We start from the raw sequence: 13,522 nt of genomic DNA, 5'->3' as shown, positions 1-13,522 counted from the left end.
GAGCCTTCTATAGGGACTGCCAAAATCTCGAGGTAAATCTGCTATCTCGATCGGAGATAATGGACACAGGCAGACCATGCAGTCGGACTATCTCTTGGATGTAGATTCGCGTGAGTCTTTCCATCTTGAATGTTTCTTTAATTGGTAGGAAGTGAGCGGATTTTGTCAATCGATCGACAATTACCCAAATGGTATCGTACCCACTCGGAGATTTGGGTAATTTGGTAATGAAATCTATAGTAATCATCTCCCATTTCCACTCAGGTATCTCGGGCTGCTGGAGTAGACCTGAGGGCTTCTGATATTCGACCTTCACCTTGGCGCAAGTCAGACACTTGCCCACGAAGGTAGCGATTTTGGCTTTCATGTTTGGCCACAAGTATAGTTTCTTGAGATCTAGGTACATCTTATCCGAACCTGGGTGCACGGAGTATCTAGTCTTGTGAGCTTCGTTCATGACGACCTCCCTGAAACCTCCGAACTTTGGGGTCCATATTCGATCCATGAAATAATAGACTCCGTCACCTCTGATCTCAAGATTCTTATCCATTCCCCTCAAGGCTTCATTCAACACGTTCTTTGGTTTTAGGGCTTCTAACTGAGCCTCTCGGATTTGTGCGGATAAGTGGGAATGGATAGCTATTGTCAGTGTCTTCGCCTTGTTGCCCGAGCTTTCCTTTCGGCTAAGGGCATCTGCCACCACATTCGCCTTGCCGGGATGGTAGCGAATTTCGCACTGATAGTCACTGAGCAGTTCTACCCATCGCCGCTGTCTCATGTTTAAGTCCTTCTGGTTGAAGATGTGTTGTAGGCTTTTATGGTCCGTGAAGATCGTGCACTTGGTCCCGTAGAGATAATGTCTCCAAATATTCAGTGCGAAGACCACTACTCCCAACTCCAGGTCGTGAGGTGTATAATTGACTTCGTGTGCTTTCAGCTGTCTTGAGGCATAAGCTATAACCTTTCCCCGCTGCAATGGCACACATCCTAAGCCCTGGTTGGATGCATCGCAGTAGACAACATAGTCCTCCGTCCCTTCGGGTAGGGATAGGATAGGTGCGCTGCACAAGGCTTGCTTCAACGTTTGGAATGCAGCGTCTTGCTTTTCACTCCAACAAAAGGGTACACCTTTCTGTGTCAGAGTAGTTAAGGGTTTGGCAATTTTAGAAAAATTCTGGATGAATCTACGATAATAGCCGGCAAGACCCAAGAATTGACGGATTTCTGTAGGTGTCTTCGGTGCCGACCAATTCTCTATCGCCTTGATTTTGGAAGGGTCCACGTGTATGCCTTACTCGCTTACCACGTGCCCTAAGAAAGCTACCTTCCGAATCCAGAATTCACACTTGGAGAATTTTGCGTACAACTTCTCTAATCTAAGTGTTTCCAGTACTGATCTCAAGTGTTGTTTGTGATCTTCCTCGCTTCTGGAATAGACGAGTATATCGTCGATGAACATAATAACGAACTTGTCCAGAAAAGGGTGACACACCCGGTTCATCAGGTCCTTGAGCACTGCCGGTGCATTGGTTAGACCAAAGGGCATCATTAAAAACTCGTAGTGACCATATCCAGTCCTGAATGCTATCTTCGAAACATCACTCTCAAGAACTCGCAGCTGATGGTACCCTGATCTAAGGTCTATTTTCGAGAAGTAACTGGCTCCCTAAAGTTGATCGAAAAGGTCATCTATTCGACGAAGAGGATAACGGTTTTTGGCGGTCAGCTTATTCAATTCGCGGTAGTCTATACACATCCGAAAGGATCCATCTTTATTCTTCACAAATAACACCGAGGCTCCCCAGGTGAGGAACTCGGTCTGATGAACCCTTTGCTAAGTAGTTCATTAAGCTGACTGGATAACTCCTGCATTTCTGCTGGCGCTAGGTGATATGGAGACTTGGCTACAGGATTAGCTCCGGGCATTAGGTCGATGCGAAACTCAACTTGGCGTTCGGGAGGAATTCCCGGGAGCTCTTCGGGAAAGACATCAGGAAAGTTGCAGACTTTGGGGATGCTCTCGAGGTCTTTAACTTCCTGTTTCTCGTTTATCACATGGGCTAGGAATGCATGGCACTCCTTTTGCAGAAGCTTTTGGGCTTTGATGCATGAAATGATGCGAAGATTGGAACTAAGTTTATCGTCGTAGATCATAAGGGTTTGGCCAGAGGGAAGATTGAGATGGATAGCTTTTTCGTAACAAAGGATATCTGCATGATTGGGGCTCAACCAATCCATGCCAATGATAACATCAAAGCTTTTTATAGAGACTGGCATAAGGTCGATGGGAAAGGAATGATTGTTGAGGGTAAGGGTGTAGCCTATGAATATATCGTTAACGTTCTCTTTCTCACCGTTATCCATCTCGACGGTAAACGTTTCGGTTAGCGGTTGAGGATTATGTTTAAGAAGATGCTTGAATGCATGACTAACAAAAATTCTTTCAGCACCAGAATCGAAAAGGACGCATGCATAAGAGTTGTCGAGAAGGAACGTACCCATGACAACGGTGGGATCGACGACTGCCTCCTCTTGCCCCATCGTTAGAAATCTCCCGGTGTTGTTGGTTGTTGTTGCTTTTGGGCAGTTCCTCTTGTGATGCCCGACCTCACCACAACCATAGCAGACTTGACTGACACCTACTCCGGATGCTTGATTGGTTGATTGGGCTGGTGTTCTGCAGTTTCGTGCAAGGTGACCCTTCTTGCCACAGTTGTTGCAGGGCATATCACGACATGGGACGGGGATACGATGGTGGTAATAGCACTTGTTGCACCACGAAAGGGTACCAGTATATCCACTGGTAGGTGCTTGAGCTGTAGGGGCAGCGACAGGAGCAGTAACGGCGTGGACTGCCACAGTTTGCTACTTCTTGGAGGACCCTTGCGAACTCTGACCCTTCCGCTTGTTCCATAATTTCTTTTTATTCTCCCCACTCTCCTTTGCTGGTTCTGAAGTGATTGCTACTTTATCCAGATCAACCCCGTGATCTATAAGGGTCTGCGCCAAGCACTTGGCGCTATCAAAAGTGTTTGGCCTAGCAGCCAAGACATTTCCTTGAGTTGGGGGTGTCAATCCCCAAATATACCTTTCTATCTTCTTGCTTTCCGGGGTGACCATCCCTGGGCAAAGGAGTGCTAGGTCTTCAAACCTAGAAGTCTAGGAAGAAACATCAAAACCCTTCATCTTTAGGTTCCAGAGTTCGTGCTCCAGTTTCTGCATTTCGCCCCGTGGGCAGTACTCAGCAAGCATGAGCTCTTTCAAGCTCTCCCAACCCATAGCATTTGCTACTGGCAGGGTTAAGGATTTGACTCGGCCATTCCACCAAGTCAATGCTTTATTGGTGAATGTGCAGGCAGTGAATTTCACCTTGTTGGCTTCCGAACAAGAACAGATTTCGAAGATAGACTCGATCTTCTCGAACCATCGAGTCAGGGAAATAACACCTCTAGTGCCATTGAAAGATGTGGGTTTCGCATTCATGAAGTCCTTATAGTAACACTCCTTCTGGTATCCCTGACCACCTTCCTGGTTTTGGGAATGAGTACCACCTCCTGGCCCGCTAGAGCCACCGGGGTTCATCTGTGACATTGTAGCTGCCACTACGGCAGTAACAGCTGCCTGAAACATGACATGATTGAATTGAGGAGGAGATGGTGGCGGAGGATTGTTGTTCTTTGAGCTGGGTCTTTTCCTTGGAGGCATATTGATCTAAATGATCAGGAAAAAGAGGATGGTAAGTCCTCTGGATAGGATCAAGAGATATGAAACAAGAGATATCTCATTATGGCAGATAGAGTGTTCTACTATGCGATAATATATAGGAAAACTACCAATGCAAGAGAGTTATCGCTAGAGGGAATGAGTAGCAACACTTGAATGAGGATCTTTATAACAAATTTTTTGATTCTAGAAAATACTCCTATAGTATTTTACGTTTGGTTATGACGATGACTTGTTGTTTGGATATTTGGTAAGTTTTAGGCCTACCGTACACCACAGTCACTGCAAAGCACATGTTGGCCGTGTCTCGAATGAATATAGTTGATCAGGCTATATTGACCCTAGACATGACTACATAACTGCCCACGTTTAACCGCAGTGCCCAACACCCAATTACTTTTGTTTTGTTCTACTTGTGGTTACGGTTTCTAACATTTAGGTATTCTTGTATACTTTTTGTAAAATACTTATATTTTAAAGTATACTTTTAGTTCAGAGCGCTTCGGCCCCTTAGTGTTTATAGTTATATACCATGTAAGGTTCGGTATATTCAGTTCACTATAAACAAAAGCTCTGATACCAATCTGTCACACCCCGGAACCGACGGCGGAAACATTCTGGGGCGGGGGACATCATGCGTATTATCACAACCATTGTACATAGTAAGCATAGTAAACACAACCATTACATTACATAAGAATATTTACATTTGTTTGAAAGTGAAGATTATACATATATTAAGTACATCCGTATAAACAAAAGTAAAGACGAGACTTCTATACTCCGTCTTCTCCAAATGTAAGCGAAATACCTGTCTAACGTGAACCTGAGCATACAAGCAGTTTTAGAAATATCAGCATAAAGCTGGTGAGTTCATAAGCATGCTTTATAAGAAAAACTGGTTACTAAATCTTGTGAAAATACTTCAGTTCCATTGATAAGGAATGCAGTAAATATCAAAAAATACATGTGCATGTTTTCCAAGAAAATTCCATATTTTCTAACATGTTTGTCAATTTCCATATGATAAGAAAACCTTGGCTACTACCAGTAAGTATAGTTGTTTTACTACATAAGATAAAACCATAACTTATGTCCCCGAAATACCATCCAATAAGTAAGTAGGTAGTTTTATTACATAAATAAAACTATAATAGAAATAAAGAAATCCGTGAACAAAGTTAGTTTATACACATTGTGAGTCGTATAACCATACTAATTTGACCCGTGACCTCCTTGACGTTCTTCAGGCGTCGTACGATTTCCAAAATTTGTCACCTCAGGCGTGCCCACCTAACTGTAGCTAGCAGTTTAGGTGTGGGATTGTCAGTCCCGAATAGATCTATTCACAAATTTTACGCTCTCCCTCCAGGAGACTCTGGTTATACTACCGGAGAGGATTTATTGGTACCCCGAGGGGCATAACGAAGATAAGTCTCACAAGCTAGTATTAACTAAATCACAGAATGTTTAATTGTTATCGAGTTCGAAGTCGTTTGGAACAATGTGGAGTATAAATAATTATTCACAAAATAATTATTTAGCATGATACTCTAAATTAGAAATGGATAAACTAAATCTGACATAGTCTATATTTTAACTTTGTATGAAATTCGAATCCGTAAGATAGGTAATGAAACCCCAAACTATACCCATTATAGTTTGAATGATTGGTTAAGTTCCTGATCTATTTTGAAAAACTATGTAATTATATTTAGAAAGCGTCCCTTATGCTCTGCATATTACAAAAAGGATACAGGTATCTAAATGTTTGATAGAAAAGTGTTGTAATTACATCAGTTTTTAGATTATGAAATCCTTTATGATTAGCTTGTATTCCTGCCCCTGAAAACATGAAAAACTCGGAGTGTAGGGGTATGAACTCACCTGCTGTGGGTGGAATGGATGGACGTGCCGGGTAGGATGCTAGGTGTCAATTGAGGAATTAAACACACGCGAGGATCCTATGTAACATGAAGCGATACATAATTGTATCTAATTAGTTATTTAATCACTAACTTAGTAAGTAAATACACTCTAATGCGTGAAAACACTTTATTTCAAGTGTTAGGGGTGATACGGGTTGCATCTAAGGAGTGTATGGCCTCATTAAGGAGTTTACTCTTCAAGTGGTGGCATTAGGGGGTGTTTACAGTTTCAAGATCATATCCCCCATGAGTTTACCGCCATAAACTCATGGGAATTGTGGGTTTGGGTGCTCAAAGGTCTTATACTACACAAGGAACCATGCTAGACTCGAATCAAGGGCTATGGAAGTAACTAGGCCTCCAAATGTATCTTTGGTGGAGTTCACGGCTGTAAACATATGATTTTACGGCCGTAAACTCATATTTGACCCTTCATTTCATGCTTTGGTGGTTCTAGGTTAAGCATACTAATTTCTAGTCATTTATATAAGCCATAGGGGGAAGTTTGGGCACCATATGACCCCTTTAGGGAGTTTACGGCCAGAGGACGAATTCCTTGGGGGTTTACGGCCATAAAATCTATGAGGACTTGGTTTCTTTGATGTTTAAGGTCCCTACTTCAATGGTGGTTGATTCTATGTTGAGTTCTAGGCATAAGGAAGGAAGAAAGGGCAACTTTGCACTCTTAAAGGTAGTTCACGGCCCAAGAACATTCTTTGGCCGTAAACTCTTATTCATCCTTGATTCATGGTGTTTTCTAAGTCCAAAACATGTTAATCCTAGTGTACAATGAGTTAGGATAGGAATACTTACAATCTAGGAGCTTGAAATGGATGATTTAGGCCAAGAACTCTAGTGTGTTCTTGATGAATCAAGAACACTTGAATAGCAACTTAAATGGAATGAATTCATGGATAGAATGGTATAAGATCACTAGAATAAGTGTTGAATGAGCAAATTAGTAAGTAAACACTTACACTTTGATGATTTCTTGATCTAAAACCGAGTTTGAAGGGAGATAGTAGAGAGAGGGACTTTTAAGAGTGTGAAAAGAGTTTACAATTGGTCAAGACTCACCTTTATAGGTGTGAATTCACGACCATAATGAGTTTACTGCCCGGAGTTTTCCTCCCGGAATTTACCGCCCGGAGTTTACCTCCGTAAACTCCATGTTTACGATTGGAAACTCCATCTTATGGAGTTTATGGCTTGACTTTTGATGTTAGGACTTTAGTGGCGGTTATCTAACACTTGATCCTTAAGTGTAGTCGGCTTAGAATACTAATACAAACTTTAATTTGGGCAAAAAGATGGAGGAAATGAATTTGATTTTTTAATGAAGTGACAGACTGCTGAAATTATATATACGAAATATTCGGGTTGTTACATCAATGAATCGCCGCAAGATAGGATCCTCAATACCTACTTTTGTTCCTGCTTGGGGCACAACTCCAAGAGAGTAATCCCATACGACCCAGGATCCTAACAAAACCTTTGTTACTCCCAATAACAAGGATCCTGGGAACTTTGTCGATAATAATATATTTACTACTAACTCTATGGACCTTAATATAGGTTTAAGCCTGATCATGGCTAAGGAGCTTCAACAATTAAAACGAATGATCTCAAGCGTGCCTGGAGTAGTTCAACCTATACCGGAAGTATCCCCCACAAGCCACAAAATCTTGATATTCACTCCTGTAATCGCTGACACCGAGGTTCCAAAGCGCTTCCAAATGCCCAACATGAAGCCTTGTGATGGGACCACAGACCCTGAGGAGCATGTCGCACAATATAGGTAAAAAATGGAAATCATCCCCATTCCTACACTCTTGAAGGAAGCTTGCCTATGCAAGGGTTTTGGTTCGAATCTCACAAGATCATCCTTAAAATGGATTCTTAACGCTCCTCGTTACTATATTACTTCATTTGCTTACTTAGTTAATTTGTTTAACAATCAATTTTCTTGTAGTAGACATTTAAGAAGATCACTAGTGATCTTTATCGAGTGGTTCATGATCCTAAGGTATCCCTTATGAATTTTGTGAACATGTTTGGAAGGGAAGCTCTGAGTATCCCCAACATTGATATGGAGACTGCAGTTGAAGCCTTTAAAAATAGGCTCAAAGAGGACTCTCATTTCTACGAAGACCTTGTAATGACCCCATGCAAGAGAATGGATGAGGTCTGAAGCAGAGCATTAAGATTCATAAGGCTCGAAGACAAGGATATCAAAAAAGGAGCAACCCACTATTAGGGCCAGGATCCCAAAATTACATTCAGGATCCTCAAAGCCTTAGGAGCCTTAAACATACTCCAGGATCCTGATTATTATCATTTATTTTTCCTAACATATATAATGGTTATATGCTCTATTTTTCTCACATGTGCATAAATAGTTAGCTAAGGACTTATTCTCAATGAAGAATCATCTTGACCAGGCAAAAGACCCAGAATATCAAGTCTAATAACGTCTATAAGTTGATCTCAGAGGATCCCGAAATTATCAGACTTATTGTTATTAGATTTAGACTATAAATAATACCTGTATTCATCACACCACACACAATTTTTAGCTTATCCGCGATACTTGTACTTACATTTTACATTCATCTTTGTAATCAAATTCTTCAATTAATAAAATCATCAAGGCAGGTGATCATTATCACCTCCCACGGATTTGTGCCGGAGATCCTAGCAAGGATCAAGGGCTTACCTTGTTAAAAACTTGTGTCACCTTGATCATCATTTTTTACTTGTTGATTCTGAACATTACAACCTCTCATACAATTTGGTTGAGTTTCACTTGTGTAATTTTTAACCAAAATAATTTAGCGCCCACCATGGGGCAGTGGTGTTCAAAATCTTTCGAAAAATCATGTCTACACAACCGACCCTATTCTCTTCCTTAAACCCTCCCATTTCCTCCAAAACCTTCCACCACCTTTAGCTGGAGCTCCCAAGAAAGCCTCGGAAGCACCAAAGAAAAACACCTCTCCGGTCGCTACCCAAGGATTTCGGGATCCTCTAGTGCTAATTTCCAATAATGAAATCTTCGCTATGATGAAGAGACTGGAATGACAAGTCGCTCAACAGTTGGAGGATAACATGACAGTTCTCAAGGGAGTGGAGAGAATGAGGACAAAAATCCACAAGCCTCAAGAAGCAGCAACCTCGATCTTGCAGCCCAAGATCCTGAACTTTGATAACACGGGATCCTTAACGATTCACCGTGAGATAGGATCCTTAATACCAGCCTCTGCTCTCACCTGGGGCGTAACTCCAAGAGAGCAAGCCCATACGACCCATGATCCCAACGAAACCTTTGTTACTCCCAATAACAAGGATCCTGGTAACCTCATCAATAATAATATATTTACCACTAACTCTATGGAACTTGATATAGGTTTAAGCCCGATCATGGCTAAGGAAGTTCAACAATTAAGACAAATGATCTCAAGCATACCTGGAGTAGTTCAACTTGTACCTGAAGTATCCCCCACAAGCCACATGGTCTTAAGATTTTTTCTAGCAGCAGCTAATACTGAGGTCCCAAAGCGCTTCCAAACCCCTAACATGAAGCCTTACAATGGGACTACAGATCCCAAGGAGAACGTGGCGCAATAACAGGGAAAGGATGGATATCATTCCCATCTCCAATCAGTTGAAGGAGGCTTGCCTGTACAAGGGTTTTGGTTCAACCCTCACAGGATGTAATTTAAAATGGCTTCTTAATTTTCCTCCTTACTTTATTACTTTGTTTGCTCATTTAGTTAATATATTTTACAATCATTTTTCTTGTAGCAGAACATTCGAAAAGATCACTAGTGATCTTTATCGAGTGGTCCAGGATCCTTAGGAATCCCTTAGGACTTTTGTGAACCAGTTTGGCAGGGAAGCTCTGAGTATCCCCAACATCGACATGGTGACTGCAGTTGAAGCCTTTAAAATTGGCTTAAAGAAGGACTCTCCTTTCTACGAATACCTCGTAATGACTCCATGCAAAAGGATGGACAAAGTTAGGAGAAGAGCACTAAGATTCACAAGGCTTGAAGAAGACAAGGAGATCTAAAAGAGGTGCATCCCACCAAGCTCATACGACCACCCCAATAAAAAGGCCGACTCCTCAGCTCAAAGATCCTCTAAATCAAAACCATATTCTAAACCTAACCATCATAGGGTTAATGCCCTTGAAGATGAAGGAGAGGAAGAAGACTTTCCTAAAATTATTGACTATTGTTTTTTTTATGGATATTCTAGGTGTAATATTTTCTATGTAGGATCTTGGAGATAAAGCAAGATGGCTAAGAAAAGGAGAAAAATCCACCACTTGGAAAGACAAATCTAAATGGTATGCATACCATGAAGACTTTGGTCATATCACAGAGAATTGCATAGCTCTCAGGAAGGAGATCAACTACCTCTTAGGCAAAGGATACCTCAAAGGAATCCTTGGAAGAAGAAATGAGAGATCCAAAGAGAAAGACCGGGATCCTCATAAGATCCTTGAAAAACCAGGATGCCCTCTCGCTGAAGCCAAGGTAATCAATGTGATCTTTGGAGGATCTGACATTTGTAGTACCTCTTATTCTGCAGCAAAGAGGCACACCAAGGTGTCAAAAACAAAGAAAGAAAAAGGGCCACAGAAGAATACATCAATCACAAACGAGAAAGTGATCACCTTCGACGAAGCAGATAGAGAAGACATCCATGATCCTCACAATGACGGATTAGTGATCACTCTTTACATCGTTAACCATTTCTTCATAAGGATCCTTGTTGATAGAGGATACTCAGTCAACATTATACTCCTGGACACATTAAAAAGAATGAAAATCTCAGAGTCTGAAATAGTTAGAAGATCCTCGGTGCTTATTGAATTAAATTGCGAAACCAAACACACCGTTAACGAGATAAAGCTACCTATCTACGTAGAGGGGGTAAACTCTATGCAATGTTTTATTGTAATTGATACATTATCCTCTTATAATGTTATACTAGGTAGACCATGGATCCACGAAATGAAGGCTGTTCCATTGACATATCATCGGTGTGTGAAGATGCCTACCCCATGGGGGACAATGAAAATCACAGGAGATCATCAAGAATCCAAAGAATGCTACAAGTCTTCGATAAAATCCTTGACGATACCATGAAAAACATAACAATTAAAACAGGGGCACAAGACATACTAGAAACAAGAGAACAATATGTAAAAGAAGCACCCTTGAACCTTGAGGATCTCGAAGCCAAAATTCTGATAGGATCCTCAATACCTGAACAAATCGAACATGATATAATGAAGTTCCTTAAAGCTAGAAGCAAGACGATTGCATGGAAGTACGAGGACATGACATGTATAGACAAAAATATAATAACACATAAACTTAACATTGGTCCATCTTTCAAAACGATACACCAAAAGAAAAGGAAGTTCGTACCAGAGAGAAAAAAAGTTATACAAGAAGAAATAGAAAAACTTCTTAAAACAAGAATGATCAAGGACGTGAAATTCCTGATGTGGCTAGCTAATATGGTCATGGTACAAGAGAAGAATGGTAAATGGAAAATGTGTGTGGATTACATTGATCTTAACAAGGCTTGTCCCAAGGATCCTTTCCCTCTACCACAAATAGACTCCATGATAGACACGACAATAGGTCATGAATTATTAACATTCATGGATGCATCAGCGAGATTCCAACAGATCCAAATGGAACCATCCGACCAAGACGATACGTTATTCATAACTCGAATAGGTATCTATTGTTATACTGCCATGCCATTTGGCCTTAAAAATGCAAGTGCAACATACCACAGGCTAGTCAACAAGATGTTCAAAGAGAAACTTGTTGGATTAGGTGTCTAAGCCCATAACTATAATTGGTATGTACTTGACCCGAGAGTAGCTTGGTCCTTTTGGGTTGCATTCACCAGGGAAATTTGATAGGATGGATTTTTAAGAAAGAGGTTTATTTCTGATTTATTAATATATTATAAGTACAATATATTAATTGAGAAATCATATTATTTAATTTTTATTGATCAAGAATTAGTTTGGAATTAATTAATGATCAAAAAAGACTAATTAAATTAACGGGGACTGATTATGTAAATCAGTGATACATATGGTTTGGGCTATTGATGATGGACTAAGTTTATGTGAGAGTCCATGAAGAGTTAGTCCATATGAGTTATTGGATCATAAGCCTAAGTGTAAAAATTTGGGTTTACATATGACTCTTGGAATTCTACACTGTATATGTATTCCCTAAGCCCTAAAATCGGTACTTGTGTATTCCATGAAGAGTATAGAAGATTTTTGGTGTGCCTAACCTCTCTCTCAAAGTCCCCCATTTGTTCATGGTGTGTTGTGATTCCATTAGAGGTGCAACATTTGAGGCACTAAGCTCTTGAAAGGCCAAGTTCTACAAGCTACAACAAAGAGGTATTCTTCTAACTAGATTTTATGATGTAAATATCAAGTTGTGTGATAGTTAGGCTTCGTGGTTTGGAAAATTGTTTATTGCATGTATAGATTGAGAAAACTTAGATCCAAAGTATTAGGGTTGTATGTGCACCATAGGAGTGTTATAGTACCTAAAACCCAACAATGGTATCAGAGCCATGAGTGTTTTCTGTTATATAGATGCATTTGTTGATTGTTCAAAGCAAAAGAAAATCGTTTTTTGGAACCTAATAGATGACCACGACGTGGTCAAAGTTACCACAACGTGGTGGACTATATGTGTGCAGATTTTCATGTTTTTTTTTTTTTTTTTTTTTGCCATTTTTGGATTAGGATCATTACCACAAACTGTTTTGGAGTGTTAAAATTCGTTTTTCTTATAATGTGATGACTATCCTCATCCAGTTAAAAGATAAATTGTCAAATTATAAAATAGTTACTAGGTTATATGATAAACTAATTATTTGTATTATTTGATTTATCTTGCTACATGAATTGTAATTAGGTCAAATTGGTAAAAGATAATATGATTATTTTATTAGTTAAAATTTGATCTAAATGTTTTTGAAGAGTTACAAAACTTGCCCTCAAGTTTTGGAACTCAAAAGGTTTTTTTTAAGGAGTTACAAAACTTGCTATCAAGTTTAGAATTCTAAAGGTTTTCAAGAGTTACAAAACTTGCCCTCAAGTTTTAGAAACTGAAAAGTCTCATTTATGAAACATTAAATTCTAATAGTAATTTGAAAAGGCGCAACTCTTGGGTTCATAACTTAAAATTAATTAAATAGTTTTAACTTTGAATTTTGTATTTAGAACCTTGATGTTTCCTTTGAATAGTTCAAATTACACTCTTATGGACTTTATTAAATTGATTAAATGTTTAATTAAAAGAGAAAATTAATAAATCCATAATCATATGGTTTAAATTTAATTAAATTAAAAGTCTACTTTATTAATAGATTAAATCACCTAGTATTTTAAATGTATAATATACACCCTTATACTATATAAAATTAAAAGTCTAATATATTATATATGTATAAGTTAAAAAGTCAGTCTTACCGTTAGTAGGCCTCATTCATGAAGCTGGTCTATAAGGGGTGTTTATGGAAGCGGCCTGTAAAATGACCGCAATTGGGTATCCACTCTTACCCACCACACCCTTGACTAGTGGAGGGTCGTTAGCCGAACGGGTTTGATAAGACACTTAAATCCTCATTAAAAGTATAGTGAAATACAAAGTAACTAAACACTTTATAAATTCTCAATCTTAGTTACTTTAGGAAAAATGTGAATTTGATGCTAACCCATGAAATTACACATTGCACCTTATTGGTCAGTTAGTGGAGCGTGTGTGGTTAACCGACACACTAATATGGACTAATGAAGGATGGAAATGGGT

At 39.6% G+C, this 13,522-nt stretch overlaps 1 protein-coding gene across 1 annotated transcript; it reads left to right on the top strand.

Moving 5' to 3' along the window:
- The first annotated feature begins 7,240 nt into the window (after positions 1–7,240).
- Positions 7,241–10,807, top strand: LOC111906037 (uncharacterized). The gene is made up of 3 exons (XM_023901777.1): positions 7,241–7,449; positions 7,713–7,836; positions 9,932–10,807. Exons 1-3 carry the CDS (start codon positions 7,241–7,243, stop codon positions 10,805–10,807), a joined length of 1,209 nt encoding a protein of 402 aa, XP_023757545.1.
- Positions 10,808–13,522: the final 2,715 nt, after the last annotated feature.

The sequence above is a fragment of the Lactuca sativa genome, chromosome 7 (assembly GCF_002870075.4).
Source record: "Lactuca sativa cultivar Salinas chromosome 7, Lsat_Salinas_v11, whole genome shotgun sequence".
Lineage (NCBI taxonomy): Eukaryota > Viridiplantae > Streptophyta > Magnoliopsida > Asterales > Asteraceae > Lactuca > Lactuca sativa.
This window is presented reverse-complemented; position numbering and strand designations above follow the sequence as displayed.

Excerpts from the sequence above, each read along its gene's own strand:
- LOC111906037 (XM_023901777.1), top strand. The coding sequence starts at position 7,241 with ATGGCTAAGGAGCTTCAACAATTAAAACGAATGATCTCAAGCGTGCCT. Across the intron at positions 7,450-7,712 it reads GAGCATGTCGCACAATATAG|GGAAGCTCTGAGTATCCCCA; the intron begins GTAAAAAATGGA and ends CATGTTTGGAAG. Across the intron at positions 7,837-9,931 it reads CATGCAAGAGAATGGATGAG|GATCTTGGAGATAAAGCAAG; the intron begins GTCTGAAGCAGA and ends TTTTCTATGTAG.